This window comes from Panicum virgatum, chromosome 5N (genome assembly GCF_016808335.1).
Source record: "Panicum virgatum strain AP13 chromosome 5N, P.virgatum_v5, whole genome shotgun sequence".
NCBI lineage: Eukaryota > Viridiplantae > Streptophyta > Magnoliopsida > Poales > Poaceae > Panicum > Panicum virgatum.
In genome coordinates, this window is record NC_053149.1 from 4,891,398 (window position 1) to 4,903,929 (window position 12,532).

Sequence of the window (12,532 nt, forward strand, 5' to 3'; positions counted from 1 at the left end):
AATATTCTACGGCACCTGACTTTTACTTTGCCTACACCTCCGCTTGCCTTGTCTTCGTCATTCTCCGTAGCTCAAGTGCTCAACGTTGACATATCAGCAAGACACCCTCGCTCTAGCCTTGCCAGTTGCCACCTGCCTCCTCCATCGTCTCGTCCCGCGCCTTTCTTCCATGCCCGACACGCTCTCCCCATGAAAACTCCGTTTTTTTAATTTTTCTGGGGGTGATTGAAAGAGTGAGAACCAGCCAACCACGGGGCCGGAGTAGAGCAGTTCGCCACGTAGTGTGACCATCACAACCTTCCTCCTCCGCGCCGCGGCCCGTCTCCGTCAAGGCGGTAGTTGCGCCGACGACTCGTCGCCTCGTTGCCCGTCGTCTTCCCCCGTCTCATCCGGCGCTTCCAGAATCCAGACTTCCAAGGTTGCGTGCTCGGGTTGCGGAGAGGACGAAGCGGACGATGGCCAACGAACACCCCGCGCCCACGGCCCACCCCGCGGCATCGTCAACTCAAAACAGTCATCTTCCCATCCACGCAACTCCAGCTCCAAGCGACTCGATCATCATCCCAACGGCGATGGCGTCCGCCTCCCTCCCGGCGCCCGCTCCCGGCCGCGCCGAGCTGCTCAAGGCCTTCGAGGAGTCCCGCACGGGCGTGCGCGGCCTCGTGGAGTCCGGCGTCTCCTCCGTCCCGGAGATCTTCCGCCACCCGGACCCGTACGCCTCCATCCCGCTCGCCCCGCCCGGCGTCTCCATCCCCGTCGTCGACCTCTCCCTCCCCTTCCCCTCCGCCGCCGCGGCCGCCGCCGAGGCCGCCCGGACCTGGGGCTTCTTCCACCTCGTCAACTACCACCACGCCCTCCCCCAGCCCACGGACGGCGGCGGCGGCGGCGACTACCCCGCGCGCGCCCTCGCCGCGGTGCGCTCTTTCAACGAGCTCCCGCCCGCCGAGCGCGCGCCGCACTACGGCCGCACCGTGGACGGCGGAGTCATCTACTCCACCAACGTCGACCTGTATAACTCCCCGGCGGCAAGCTGGCGCGACACCATCCAGATCATGCTCGGGCCGAACCGCCGGCCCGACCTCGCCGCCCGGATCCCGGCCGTCTGCAGCGCCGAGCTGCTCGAGTGGGAGGCGCGCGCCACCGCCGCGGCGCGCGCCGTGATGGGGCTCCTCTCCGAGGGGCTCGGGCTCGGGCCCGCCGCGCTGGAGGAGGCGTCCTGCCTCGAGGGGAAGGTCATGGCGTGCCACTACTACCCGCACTGCCCCGAGCCGGAGCGCACCATGGGCATCGTCCCGCACACGGACCCTGGCGTGCTCACCGTGCTCGCGCAGGATGACATTGGTGGCCTGCAGGTGAAGCACCAGGATGAGGCAGGGAGAAGCTGCTGGGTGGATGTGAAGCCCGTGCCCGGAGCGCTTGTGATCAACGTCGGGGACCTCTTGCAGGTAGATTTTTTTAATATATTTATACTTTGCGAACGTAGCACGTTCAACTGTCGAAATCCAGTTACAATTAAAATTTCTCAATTCAGTGCTTTGCCAATTCATCAATACAGTTGAGTCTGTAATGCGGCAACTAAGTATAAAAAAGAGAAAAGTCTATTTTTCAATTCTGACTATCACGATCGTCCGATTTTCAACCCGAAACTACAAAATCGGACATCCTACCCTCTCAACTCTTCAAAACCGTACAGATTACCCACCTCAAGCCAAAACCACCTGTTTTTCCACGTGGCAGTTGTTTTTCCACGTGGCCACTGAAAATTACGAAATTGCCCCTTACCCTCTCTTCCTATGCGCCTGCACGGCCGCGCCGCCGCCGCCGAGGTCCTGTAGTGGTCATCGTCCATGGCCGCGACGAGGCGCCGCCGCATGCAGGCGGAGGAAGAGGATGGGGACGCGCCGTGAGGAGGTGCGGCAGGCACAGCGCCGCCGTCGCGGAGGAGGAGGCCGCCGCGCCGCGCCTCGTCCTTGGCGAGTAGCAGCCTCCGCGTCGTCCTCCCCTATTCGCGAACCGCCATGGAGCGCCCCTGTCACACCCTCGAGCCGCCCTCTTGTCACAGCCTCGCCACCTCACCATGGTTCCCCTAACCGTCGGTAACCGGTCCGGTTTGACCGGTTACCGGTCCGGACCGGTTCCGGTTTGATTCGGTATAAACCGGTCCAAATTCAAAATTTAAATTTGAATTCAAAAAAAAATGAAAAATTCTCAAAAAATTCCTAAAAATACTTCAAGATGCGACAAATTTAATTGTGTCAAATTTTCTCAAAAATTCGTTCATTTAGTATAGTTTGCGGGGATTTAAAGTTAAACAAAAAAACGTGCATACAAAAGTATACAAATACAATGTAAAAGTAGTACAAAAGAGGGTTGGAGGGTTCATTTAGACTAAAATATGTTATACAAACATTTATTTAGTATACTTTGCGGGCATTTGAATTTAAACCAAAAAAGAAAAAAAATTGAATTTGACTGGTTACCAGTCAAACCGGCCGGTATACCGGTCAAACCGGCCGGTAAACCGGTCTAACCGGCCGGTATACCGGTACGAACCGGTTGGACGGGAAAGTTTGAATTTAAATTTAAATTTGTCCGGTTCCGACCGGTAACCGGCCAAACCGGTCCGGTATACCGGAACCGGAGTCCGGCGGTTACCGGTTAGCGGTCGGTAAGTTGAACCCTGCACCTCACCTGCTCGCGCTCACCTCCCCCGCCACGCGCACGCCGAGCGCGCTCGCGCGAGAGGCTTGCCAGCCGCAGCCCGCCATGGCCGGCTGCTAGAGCTCCACCCACCCCCTTCTTAAAGGGACTTGAATTAACTCCGCACAAGCCACCTCCATGCGGTTCCTTCCACGTGAAGCACACCCACGACCTCCTCCCTCGATCCCGCACACCGGCTGGCCCAACCCCTGGCCGGAGAGGCCTCCTGCCGACGAGCCGCACCGCCGTCGTCATGCCGCAAGGTGAGAACCCCCTTCCGACCATCCTCCTTGGCAACGAACCACAGAAATAGACTCGCCATGGTTCCCTGGTGCTCATGCGTGCGCTAGTTTCCGATGTTCGCCGCCGCCCGCCATGGCCGCCGCCCTCTCCTGCACGCCGAGCCCCACCTCCGACCCTCCTCCGTCCAAGCTAGCCCCCATGGCCGGTTCCCCGCCTCCCACTGAGCCTTCCCGGCCCGACCCCGCTGTCCCTCCCTCGCTGGAGCTCCGCCGAGCGCCGCCGCCACCGTCGCCCGCCCACGGCTCCCGCGGCCGGGATGCGGTGCCTGTACTGCTCCTCCTCCGCCTTACCGGCCGTGCCGTGGCGGCGGTCCGTGCGAAAGTTGGGCGCGGAGAAGGTGGAGGGCGAGGACGTCGCCGCGAGGAGGTAGGGCGGGCACAGCGCCGCCGCCGCAGCCGTGCAGGCGCGTGGTGACCGGGAAAGAGGCGCAAAGACAAAAGGAAGAGAGGGTAAGGGTCAATTTAGTAATTTTTGGTGGCCACATGGGAAAACAGCTGCCACGTCATAAAAAACGGGTGGTTTTGGCTTGAGGGGGTAATCTGCACGGTTTTGAAGAGTTGATGGTGTAGAATGTCCGGTATTATAGTTTCGGGTTGAAAATCGGACGATCGTGATAGTTCAGGGTTGAAAACGGACTTTTCCCTATAAAAAAAGCATGATCGATCTTGAGTAATGTTCGTATATTTTTATTATATTGTTTTCCTGTGTTATGAATTCCTCCATTCCAAATGTCTCATTCAATTACATTTGTGCATTTTTCCAATCCTCTGTTTTGCCTCCTCACGGATATTCTTTTTCTGTATTTTTACTCATTCCTCTGTCCAAACAGACCCTTAGGGTACCATCCATAAGTTAACTTTTCATGATTTTCGAGGTGCAACCTTAACCACTATTTTTGTGTTACAATTTCAGCTTATTGTATTCATAAATCTCATAACTCATGAAAGTAATCATATTTTCAATAAAAAAATCGAAACATACGATTGTTATGTTTCCAAAGTTTAAACAATATTAGAATAAGACTATGGAGCTTGTTAAGCAGCTTTGGAATGCCATGGTCATAGTGTCATCTAACTCTTTTTTTTTCCATACCCAATCCTTTCTTCTTCAGATAATGTCCAATGACAAGTACCCGAGCGTCGAGCACCGGGTGACCATGAACACGCGCGAGGAACCCAGAGTTTGGATCGCCATCTTCTTCAGTCCCGGGAAGAGAGGGGACTCAGTATTCTACGGCCCATTGCCGGGGCTGGTTTCTTCGGAGAACCCACCCAGGTACAGGAATTTCACCATGGCCGAATTCTTCGGGACCTTCTTCTCGCGAGACCTCTCTAGCAAAGCTCTAATCGACCACTTCAAGCTGTAATGCAAGTGGTGACTGTCTAGTGTCGACCCAAAAAATTCAGACCTGTGTAGTGTAGAGCTGTGTGCGGTTGCTGGTAATGTAAAGAAATTGTTCTGGCTCAGAACAGTCATGCTAGATTTGGCTCCCGTTTCGTTTTCCTCTTATGTCGTCTGCTTGCCATGTTACCAAAGGAAACAGCTTCAAACGAAGTTCCAAATTCATACACGTGATACACACAGGTTCAAATAGTTCAAATGTTCACACAGTTGATTTAGCAACAAACTAACACAATACTTAGAAGTTCAGAGACATTAAACTAGTACTATGCATAGCAGGTTGTCCAATACTTTGGAATTCTGACCACTTGGAGCCTACTATACCATACGAGCTCCATCTTGAGAAAAACGGCCATTGGCTATATTACTTAAGTGAAGGGATGAACCATAAGAGCTGGTCTCGTTGGGGACGGCGGTAGTGGTCATTGCGGCCTGGGCCAATTTCAAGGGTTTCGACAAGCTCCTTTGTACCATGCTCAAGGTTGAACGCACACAGGTTGTTGTGGATGTCGATGAAGTAGATGCAGTTTGCTTTCAGGTTGGGGTGATCCTTGGCCGGGAAACAAAAGGAGTTGTAGTGACTCACAAACAGTGCAAGATCCCCAATGCTCTCGGTCTCGACCCAGGAAAAGGTCCCCTTGTCCAAGGTACAAACAGCAAACTTGTTCTGATTCTGGCGCTTAATCCTTATCAGATCACCAGCTGGGGTCTCCACCAGACAGCGAAACCTCCACTGATGTGTGACTTCCTCATCTGGCCATGCACGGGGCGGCTCAGCCCACAACTCAACTGTACCATACATATCACACGTGTACAGCCGGCCTCTATGCTTGATGATATCATCCAAAATGTGTTTTGATTCGACTGTTGACCAGTTATTAGATCCTTTTCGTGTTATTTTATAACCTTTCTCGTCACCGTAGAGGATAGCAACGATAAAGTTCCTCTCATTCATTTCAAGCAGCTTGGCCTTAGAGAAGGTCCTGCGTCCGATTGGGGGGAGTTGGATCTGGCTGCCACTGATGGGGTTAACAAGCTGCATGGTTCCATAAGTTTGACTGAAGTAGATGAGCCATCCATTCAAAGAACCAACTGGAGCCCAGACAGATCCGAAAAATGAGGCAGTACTAGGGAGACGAATGTTTTGATTCTTTCTTTCAGGAATGCAAAAAAACTGAGCACCAAGCGGATTCAGATTTTCGGGCAGCATCAGCCATGGGTCCACCTCCACCCTTGGACTGTATGAAACATCCTTGCAGATATGGTTCCAAGATGTGCACACAGCACGAAATCTGATGTAATCAGGGATTGCAAGCTTCTTTATTATTATACCAACAATATCAGTTTGAAGAGTAGCCCAATCTGCCATGCCACTACAAGTAGTTTCTTGGTGCCTGAAAAATTAACCTAGTATCAGTAAGCACCATGAGCCCTTGATGACACTTGCAATATAATAAAGACACCAACTTCTAGCGACAAGTTTGTGAACTGGTTCTAAAAATAACACTAATGCTATAACTATACAGTATCTAATCCAGTCAAACTGAGTTGAATTCACATTATATTTCTGACAGTGATAGGTACAAAAAAGAGCATTTAGATATATAGGTAGAAAACCATTTGATATGCTGCTCTCATTTACATGACTTCAAACAATCTGCGAACCGTTAATCTTAAAGCCAAATTCCCAAGAGAAAAATTGGCAATCACATTCATCAAGCTTAGAGTATAATTCATCTATATATACGAATCTTTAGAGAATATAACCTTGTGGACAGGCATGGGCATGCAAACTTAATGCATGATTTTGAATCAAAACTTGTTCTTCGACTCCTTTCTGTTAGAACAAAGCAATAAAAGCATGCATTGGGTAACCCATTTTAATATTATTGTTTCAATCAAACAACAGTGAGCTCAAAAGTGAAAAAACAAATCATCAATGCGAGTGAAAAATGTAATTTAACCAAGTCTGTGTACCTTGGCACCTTTGTAGACATGACACTATTAACCAGTTAGCTGTTGTAGAAGCCCAAACTTGACAACAGGTGTGGACCAAGAATATCTAAGAACTTCAGCAGAATGAGGAGCGAGCATGTCCTGTTGCTTTAAGACATGTGACAACATGAATTACCATAATTGACTGAAGGGAGGATAGAAAAATATTCAGCGCTTCAGCACTCAAATAGCTTGAAGGACCTTTCAGTCTAAGTATTGCTAGCTTTTTTTATTTCAAAAAAAGTATTGCTAGCTTAACAAAAACCCATCATGTCCTCTGTTGCCGGTAAAAAAACATTCACTCATAAATAATTGGTTTGTTTCTATCACCAGCATTAAACTTCAATGGCATAACATGCAGTCAGTTTATGTTTTCCAAAATACATATTACCTCTGCACCCAATTTCTTTCCAACATATAGGTAAGTAAATAAAACATTGCACCTTTAGCAGTCTGAATTATGAAACCATCTAGTCTTTTTATGATTTAGATTCTAGACCATACAAGATGAGAACTATAGAAGGCAAACAAACTCTATTACCAAAAAGATGAGGTGATAGGTACAATCAGATTAAGAAATAAAGATAAAGTCGTTGAAGATGATAATTTCCTGTAAATGTGTTGAAAACAATGGACTACGCGGGCAGCAGGTTGCCTGGCAGATTAGGTGGACTCCGTGGCCATCTTTGGCAGTGATAGGGCTCCTAGGCAGCCGATAAATGACGGTGATAAGCTGCTGCTCTAAGGGTGTTTCTTTTTGGTAAGATCCTTGAAAGACTACAGAAAGAACGAAATTTTATGAACATCCTGACACTAACGATGAACAAATCTCTCCAATCCTTTGGATCGGTCATAATACGGGTAAACAACCAGAAACATCAGCAGCGATCACGGTGCTTGTTAAGGGTCATCAATCTCTAATGATCGCAAATACATACATGCATCGAAACACCGGAACGACAGCATCATCACAAGTCATACCAGCGGAAGATGAAGAACTCAAGAACGCCTAAAATCTCACGCCCCAAACCCTACATAACCCCCCAATCGACCACCCCAGCCCCACGTCCCCGCCGCCCAAAACCCCCATCGGCGCCGCACGGCCTCGGATCGATCCACTGATCACCGAGGAACCCTAAACCCTAAACGAAGCCAATAATTCCCAACAAATCTCCAAATCAAGCGATAAAACGGCCTGCACACCACAAGAAGCCATGAATCGGAGGGGGTAAGGGATGGGACGGGGGAGGACGCCATGGGATCTCACCTCGCTGCCGATATCAACAGTGATCGCAGGGGCCGCCGGGACGAGCGGAGGATGCAGTTGGGGCTCTCGGGGGGACGAGCTCGGGAGCAGCCGACGAGGTGGGGGATTTCCGGGCAATTTCTCGGGGAACCCGCGGCACGGAGAGAGGCTGGGATTGGAGAGCGGTTTCCGGCAATGGGCCCCGCAAGCCCCAAGGGACTTTGACAAGTACTATGTTTGATGTGGCCGGCCGTGTGATCCACGGTGGTATATTTTTTCTTTTTCTTTTTTCGGCGATGTGTAGTTCTAAATTTTTTTTACAGTAGCTGTCAGACCGAGTCTTCGGACACCTGCATAGAGTATTAAATACAGTTGAAAAAAAATAATTAATTACACAGTCTAATTGATTAGCACAAGGTAAATCTTTTAAGCCTAATTAGTCCATAATTAGATATTATTTGTCAAGTAATAACAAAATGTACTACAATACTAAATTCCAAACTTTTTCACCAACTAAACACACCCATAGTGTCATCATCGGCATGAAAGACATAGCATCAAACTGAGTAACTGACAATATATGTACAAACAGTGGCGGATCTAGCCAAAAGACGTAGGGGAACTAATGTCTTCTTCCACATCTTCCCCACCCTCTCCTCTCTCTATTTTCTTCTTCTCCCATCTTCTTTTTCCCTTGCTCTCTCTTGTTTTTAATGGAGGCTGCAATCAGTAGGGGGGGTGAAGCCCCCTTAGCCCCCCTACTGGATCCGCCCCTGTGTACAAACAAACTTGAACTCGATGCTAAAATGTCTCGCTAATTACACCTTGGAATAGACAGAATTATGGGAATTTAGGTGACAAACAATGAATAAGGGTTTCTTATGTAGTATATCATGTCAACAACAAATTAAAGTCCCAAGCAAGTCAAGGTCTATTCAGGACCCACGCCAGTAGGATGATGGCGCCATTCATAATGATAGCTCTGAAAATGAGATTTGTATATACAGTATAAATGGGAAAAAAGAGTGGCTGAGGAGGAGTAGCAACTTTTTCATGGTGGTGTTAGATTTGGTCCCCCGCGTGATCCGGTGCGGTATATTTTTCTTCCCAACTTTATGTAGTGGAATTGGCACGAAAGATAAAAGACGTTTGTTTGGTCATTGACATGTAGGCCTCAAGCTCCACTTGAATTCTCGCATCAAAAATCATTTTCCAAATTTAGTCTCTTTGGGGTCCTAATTTGATAACAGCAATACTAACTACACATCTCCATATACGAGAATTATTAAGGGAAATGTGGAGGGCGTATATGAATAAGGATTTAGTTAAAGAAAAATAATGGATAATAATACCTTATATATGTCCACAACAATTTTTTTCGAAAAGCTTTCAATGACAAATTTCACCCCAAGCAAGTCTGTCGATTTGGAAAAACGTGACACAGTGATTGGGGCCTAATGAGGATCATACGCTACTCGTGATGGTGGTGTTACATATAGTCGGTGTAGCACTGCTGGATGATAATGAAAGTTCTGAAGTTGAGATTTCACAAAAAAAAATTCTACTTATACACGTGAGATGCCGGCCCATAGGAAGGCCCAATAGATCTTCAAATCAGGCCGATGCAATCCATCGTGCTCGCCTGCTCGCTTCGCAATTCCCCCCCAATCTCTGCTCAAAAAAAAAAAAACCCCCCCAATCTGGCGCGCGCACGGGCACTTGTTTGGCGCCACCGCGCCACGCCGCCGCCACATGATTCTTCTTCTCCCCAATGAAAACACAAAATTTTCCCCGCAGACGCGCGGCGGCCGAAACACTCCGCGTCTCCGGCTCTCCGCCGATCCGAAATTTCAAAACCAAAACAGGAGACGCCGTCGCCTCCCAATCTCCCATAGTCCCATTTCGACTTCCCACCGAACCGAAATGTTCCTCAGATTCCTCCGCGCTCTGGCCCTCCAACAGTTCGCGAAAATTTTTCGAGCTCGCGAGATCTTTAAACCCGTCTTCCCTCTGGGCCGAATTCCCGCGCCAGAAAAGTCTTCTCCTCACCCCAAATCTCTAATCTTGACCTCATCCGTCTCGCCGCCGGCCGTCCATGGAGATCGCCGAGAACGGCTTTCCGAGCGGCAGCGCCCGTGACCTGCCGCCCTCGAAGCGATTCAAGTACGTCGGCGCCCAGCACGGGTCGGCTCCGTGCGTGCTACTGCCGGCCAAGAAGCGCGTGTTCCCGCCGCCGGAGGAGGAGGCCGCCGCCTCCGTTTGCCTCCCGGTAAAGAAGAGGACCGTTGTGGCGCGGCCACCGGAGGAGCCGGCGGCGGCTGTCCCGTTCTGCCTCCCGGCGAAGAAGAGAGCCATTGTGGCGCCGCCGCCGGAGGACGCGGCCCCGGTGTGCCTCCCCGCCAAGAAGCGCGCCTACGCGACGCCGGCGGATGCGGTATTGCCGGCGTGCCTTCCTGCCAAGAAGCGCACGAGTGCGCAGCATCCGCCAGATTTAGTTGCTTCCACATGCGAGCGCGTCCATGCGCCGGCGCCGCGGGACGCCGGCGCCGGTTCTGCCCCGGTTCCCCTACCGGCCAGCAAGCGCGTGTGCGCGGTGCCGGCGGCGGATGCGGCTGCTTCGACCTGCGTCGTGGCCAAGACGCGCATCCTCGCGCCAGGTCCTCGGCAGGACGCCGCGCGTTCCGTCCCGGTGTGCTTACCGGCCAACAAGCGCGTGATGCCGCCTCCATCCGTGGAGTCAGATGGTCCTCGGTTCGGCACTGCCAAAGAAGCCAGGCCTCAAGGATCCAACAAGCCCGGCGGCGGTGCCATCATTCCCAGAGTGGCAAATGGCACTGAAGGTTGCGCAAGAGGCAAAGATTTCAAGAAACCGGAGAAGCCCATCAATCCTAAGGAAACCCATGAGCAAGTGTCCATGAAAACGGGCAGACCAAGATCTCCAAACAAGTTTAAAGATCTGGAGAAGAAAGCCAGCAAGACCGTCAATGGCAAGCAGTCTGGAGTTTTTGCTCGCGGGAAATCTGACAAAGCGGCTGATGCCAAAGGAGCAGCACTCAAACAGGAGTCGATGAATGGATCTGCTGAGGTTCGCGCGAGAGGCAAAGATTTCAAGAAACCTGAGAAACCCATCAATCCTATGGTAACCAAGGAGCAAATGCCCATGAAACCAAGCACACCAAGATCTCCGAATAAATCTGAAGATTTGGGGAAGAAAGCCTGCAAGATCGTCAATGGCAAGCAGACTGAAGCTGGGGTTGAAGTGCGCAAGAAATCCGATAAAGTGGCCGATCCGAAGGGAGCGGCACTCGAGGAGTTGAGGAATTGGGATGATGAAGTGGTGCAAGAAGCCGTTGAGGAGGATGACGGCGTGCTCTGCGCCGTGTGCGCGAGCACTGACGGCGACCCGTCCGACCCCATCGTGTTCTGCGACGGGTGTGACCTCATGGTGCACGCCTCCTGCTACGGCAGCCCGCTCGCGCAGGCCATCCCCGACGGCGACTGGTTCTGCTCGCTCTGCACCGCCAAGAAGAGCAAGCCGGCGGCGCGCCCGAGCTGCTGCCTCTGCCCGGCCAGGGGCGGCGCGATGAAGCGCACGACGGAGGGGCAGTGGGCGCACATCTCTTGCGCGCTGCTTGTTCCGGAGGTGTTCTTCCGGGACCCCGACGGCCGCGACGGCGTCGACTGCTCCCTCGTGCCGGCCCACCGGTTCGCCAAGGACTGCTACATCTGCGAGAGCAACAACGGGTGCGCGCTCGAGTGCTCCCAGCCCAAGTGCGCCCTCGGCTTCCATGTCTCCTGCGGCCTCGACGCTGGCCTGTGCATCGAGTACCGGGAGGGGAAGGGCGGCGCCATCGTCGCCGGCTTCTGCAGGGAGCACACCGAGCTCTGGGAGAAGGTAAAATCTTGCATAACCTCTAGTACTTGTGGAAATCAATGTTAATCAAATTTGGAAATAGCAGTGTGATGAAAGATTTCCTGTCTGGATTTGTGTTTTTGCTGCTACAGCAACAACTGACAGGCAAGTACAAGATTGTGGCAAGAGGGGAGGAATGATATGATGAAGAGGACAAAGAATATGGTCTGCAATTGCTTTGTAACGCTGAAGAATGAAGATTTGCTTGTTATTACTTATTGGGATTTATGATCTACGGTTTAGTACTCAATTCTTCTTTGCTAGATTGTAGAAACGTTTCCAGAACTCCAGAAGGTTAAATGCAGAAGCAGAACTGAGATTCAGATCTCGATTTAGATAATATTTTGTGCTTCAAGAGCTGTTGTAAACTGACCAGTTCGGGCCCAACCAGATCCCGTCAGGGTCAGCTTCATGCTCGGCGGCCAGCTGCCATCTCTCCTCCCACTCCTTTTGCTAATTTTTGCTTCGTGTGATCAGCTCTGTTCAGTTTCAGCCAATTGAGCAGAACTGTTCATCATTGTTCAAGTTATATCTTCCTCCATGTGTGTTTTCTTTCTTTTTTTGAATAAAATGTGTTTCTCAAAAACTTATCCCTGCAGATTTGAGCTTGTTATTCCCTAAACATGATTTTTATATAGTTTAACTTATTTTTCCCAATCGTTCCCTAATAAAGCTGCACACGGATGTATCGCACTTGATGCGGTACTACAATGCCTAGAACTCGATTGTAAACTTGCTGATAAAGCACCTGGTCTACAAAAATGATGCTTTGATAGGATGCTGATACAAATCGAAACAAAAGATAGATAACATACAGATGAAAGAAAGGTGCAATCAAGCACTAATCAGTCATTATCTCAAGGGAAATCATTATTTAAAATACTACACAATATGCGTAAAACATAATCCACATGCAGATGATAGTGATTCTTCAAACTTGTTCTCAATGTTGCATCCAGATGATCAACATTCCA

The 12,532-nt window shown here is 50.5% G+C and overlaps 3 protein-coding genes across 7 annotated transcripts; 2 read left to right on the plus strand and 1 right to left on the minus strand.

Annotated features, from left to right (window-relative positions):
• Positions 1-375: 375 nt before the first annotated feature.
• On the plus strand, positions 376-4,594 carry LOC120672252 (1-aminocyclopropane-1-carboxylate oxidase homolog 4-like). Its single transcript, XM_039952566.1, has 2 exons — positions 376-1,445; positions 4,115-4,594. Exons 1-2 carry the CDS (start codon positions 456-458, stop codon positions 4,367-4,369), a joined length of 1,245 nt encoding a protein of 414 aa, XP_039808500.1. The 5' UTR covers positions 376-455; the 3' UTR covers positions 4,370-4,594.
• On the minus strand, positions 4,511-7,881 carry LOC120672253 (probable F-box protein At1g65740). 5 transcript variants are annotated; one of them, XM_039952571.1, is made up of 4 exons: positions 7,667-7,855; positions 6,382-6,501; positions 6,172-6,241; positions 4,511-5,798 (listed from the first exon to the last, which is right to left on the minus strand). In XM_039952571.1, exon 4 carries the CDS (start codon positions 5,771-5,773, stop codon positions 4,769-4,771), a length of 1,005 nt encoding a protein of 334 aa, XP_039808505.1. In that variant the 5' UTR covers positions 5,774-5,798; positions 6,172-6,241; positions 6,382-6,501; positions 7,667-7,855; the 3' UTR covers positions 4,511-4,768. The 5 variants fall into 5 exon arrangements, with proteins under 5 accessions (XP_039808505.1, XP_039808501.1, XP_039808504.1 ...); XM_039952567.1 differs by lacking the exon at positions 6,172-6,241 and having other exon boundaries at positions 7,667-7,881; XM_039952570.1 differs by lacking the exon at positions 6,172-6,241 and having other exon boundaries at positions 6,382-6,507; positions 7,667-7,854.
• A 1,488-nt stretch (positions 7,882-9,369) lies between these two features.
• On the plus strand, positions 9,370-12,145 carry LOC120675926 (lysine-specific demethylase 4B-like). The gene is made up of 2 exons (XM_039957132.1): positions 9,370-11,540; positions 11,651-12,145. The coding sequence occupies exons 1-2, from the start codon at positions 9,741-9,743 to the stop codon at positions 11,696-11,698; spliced, it is 1,848 nt and encodes a 615-aa protein (XP_039813066.1). The 5' UTR covers positions 9,370-9,740; the 3' UTR covers positions 11,699-12,145.
• Positions 12,146-12,532: the final 387 nt, after the last annotated feature.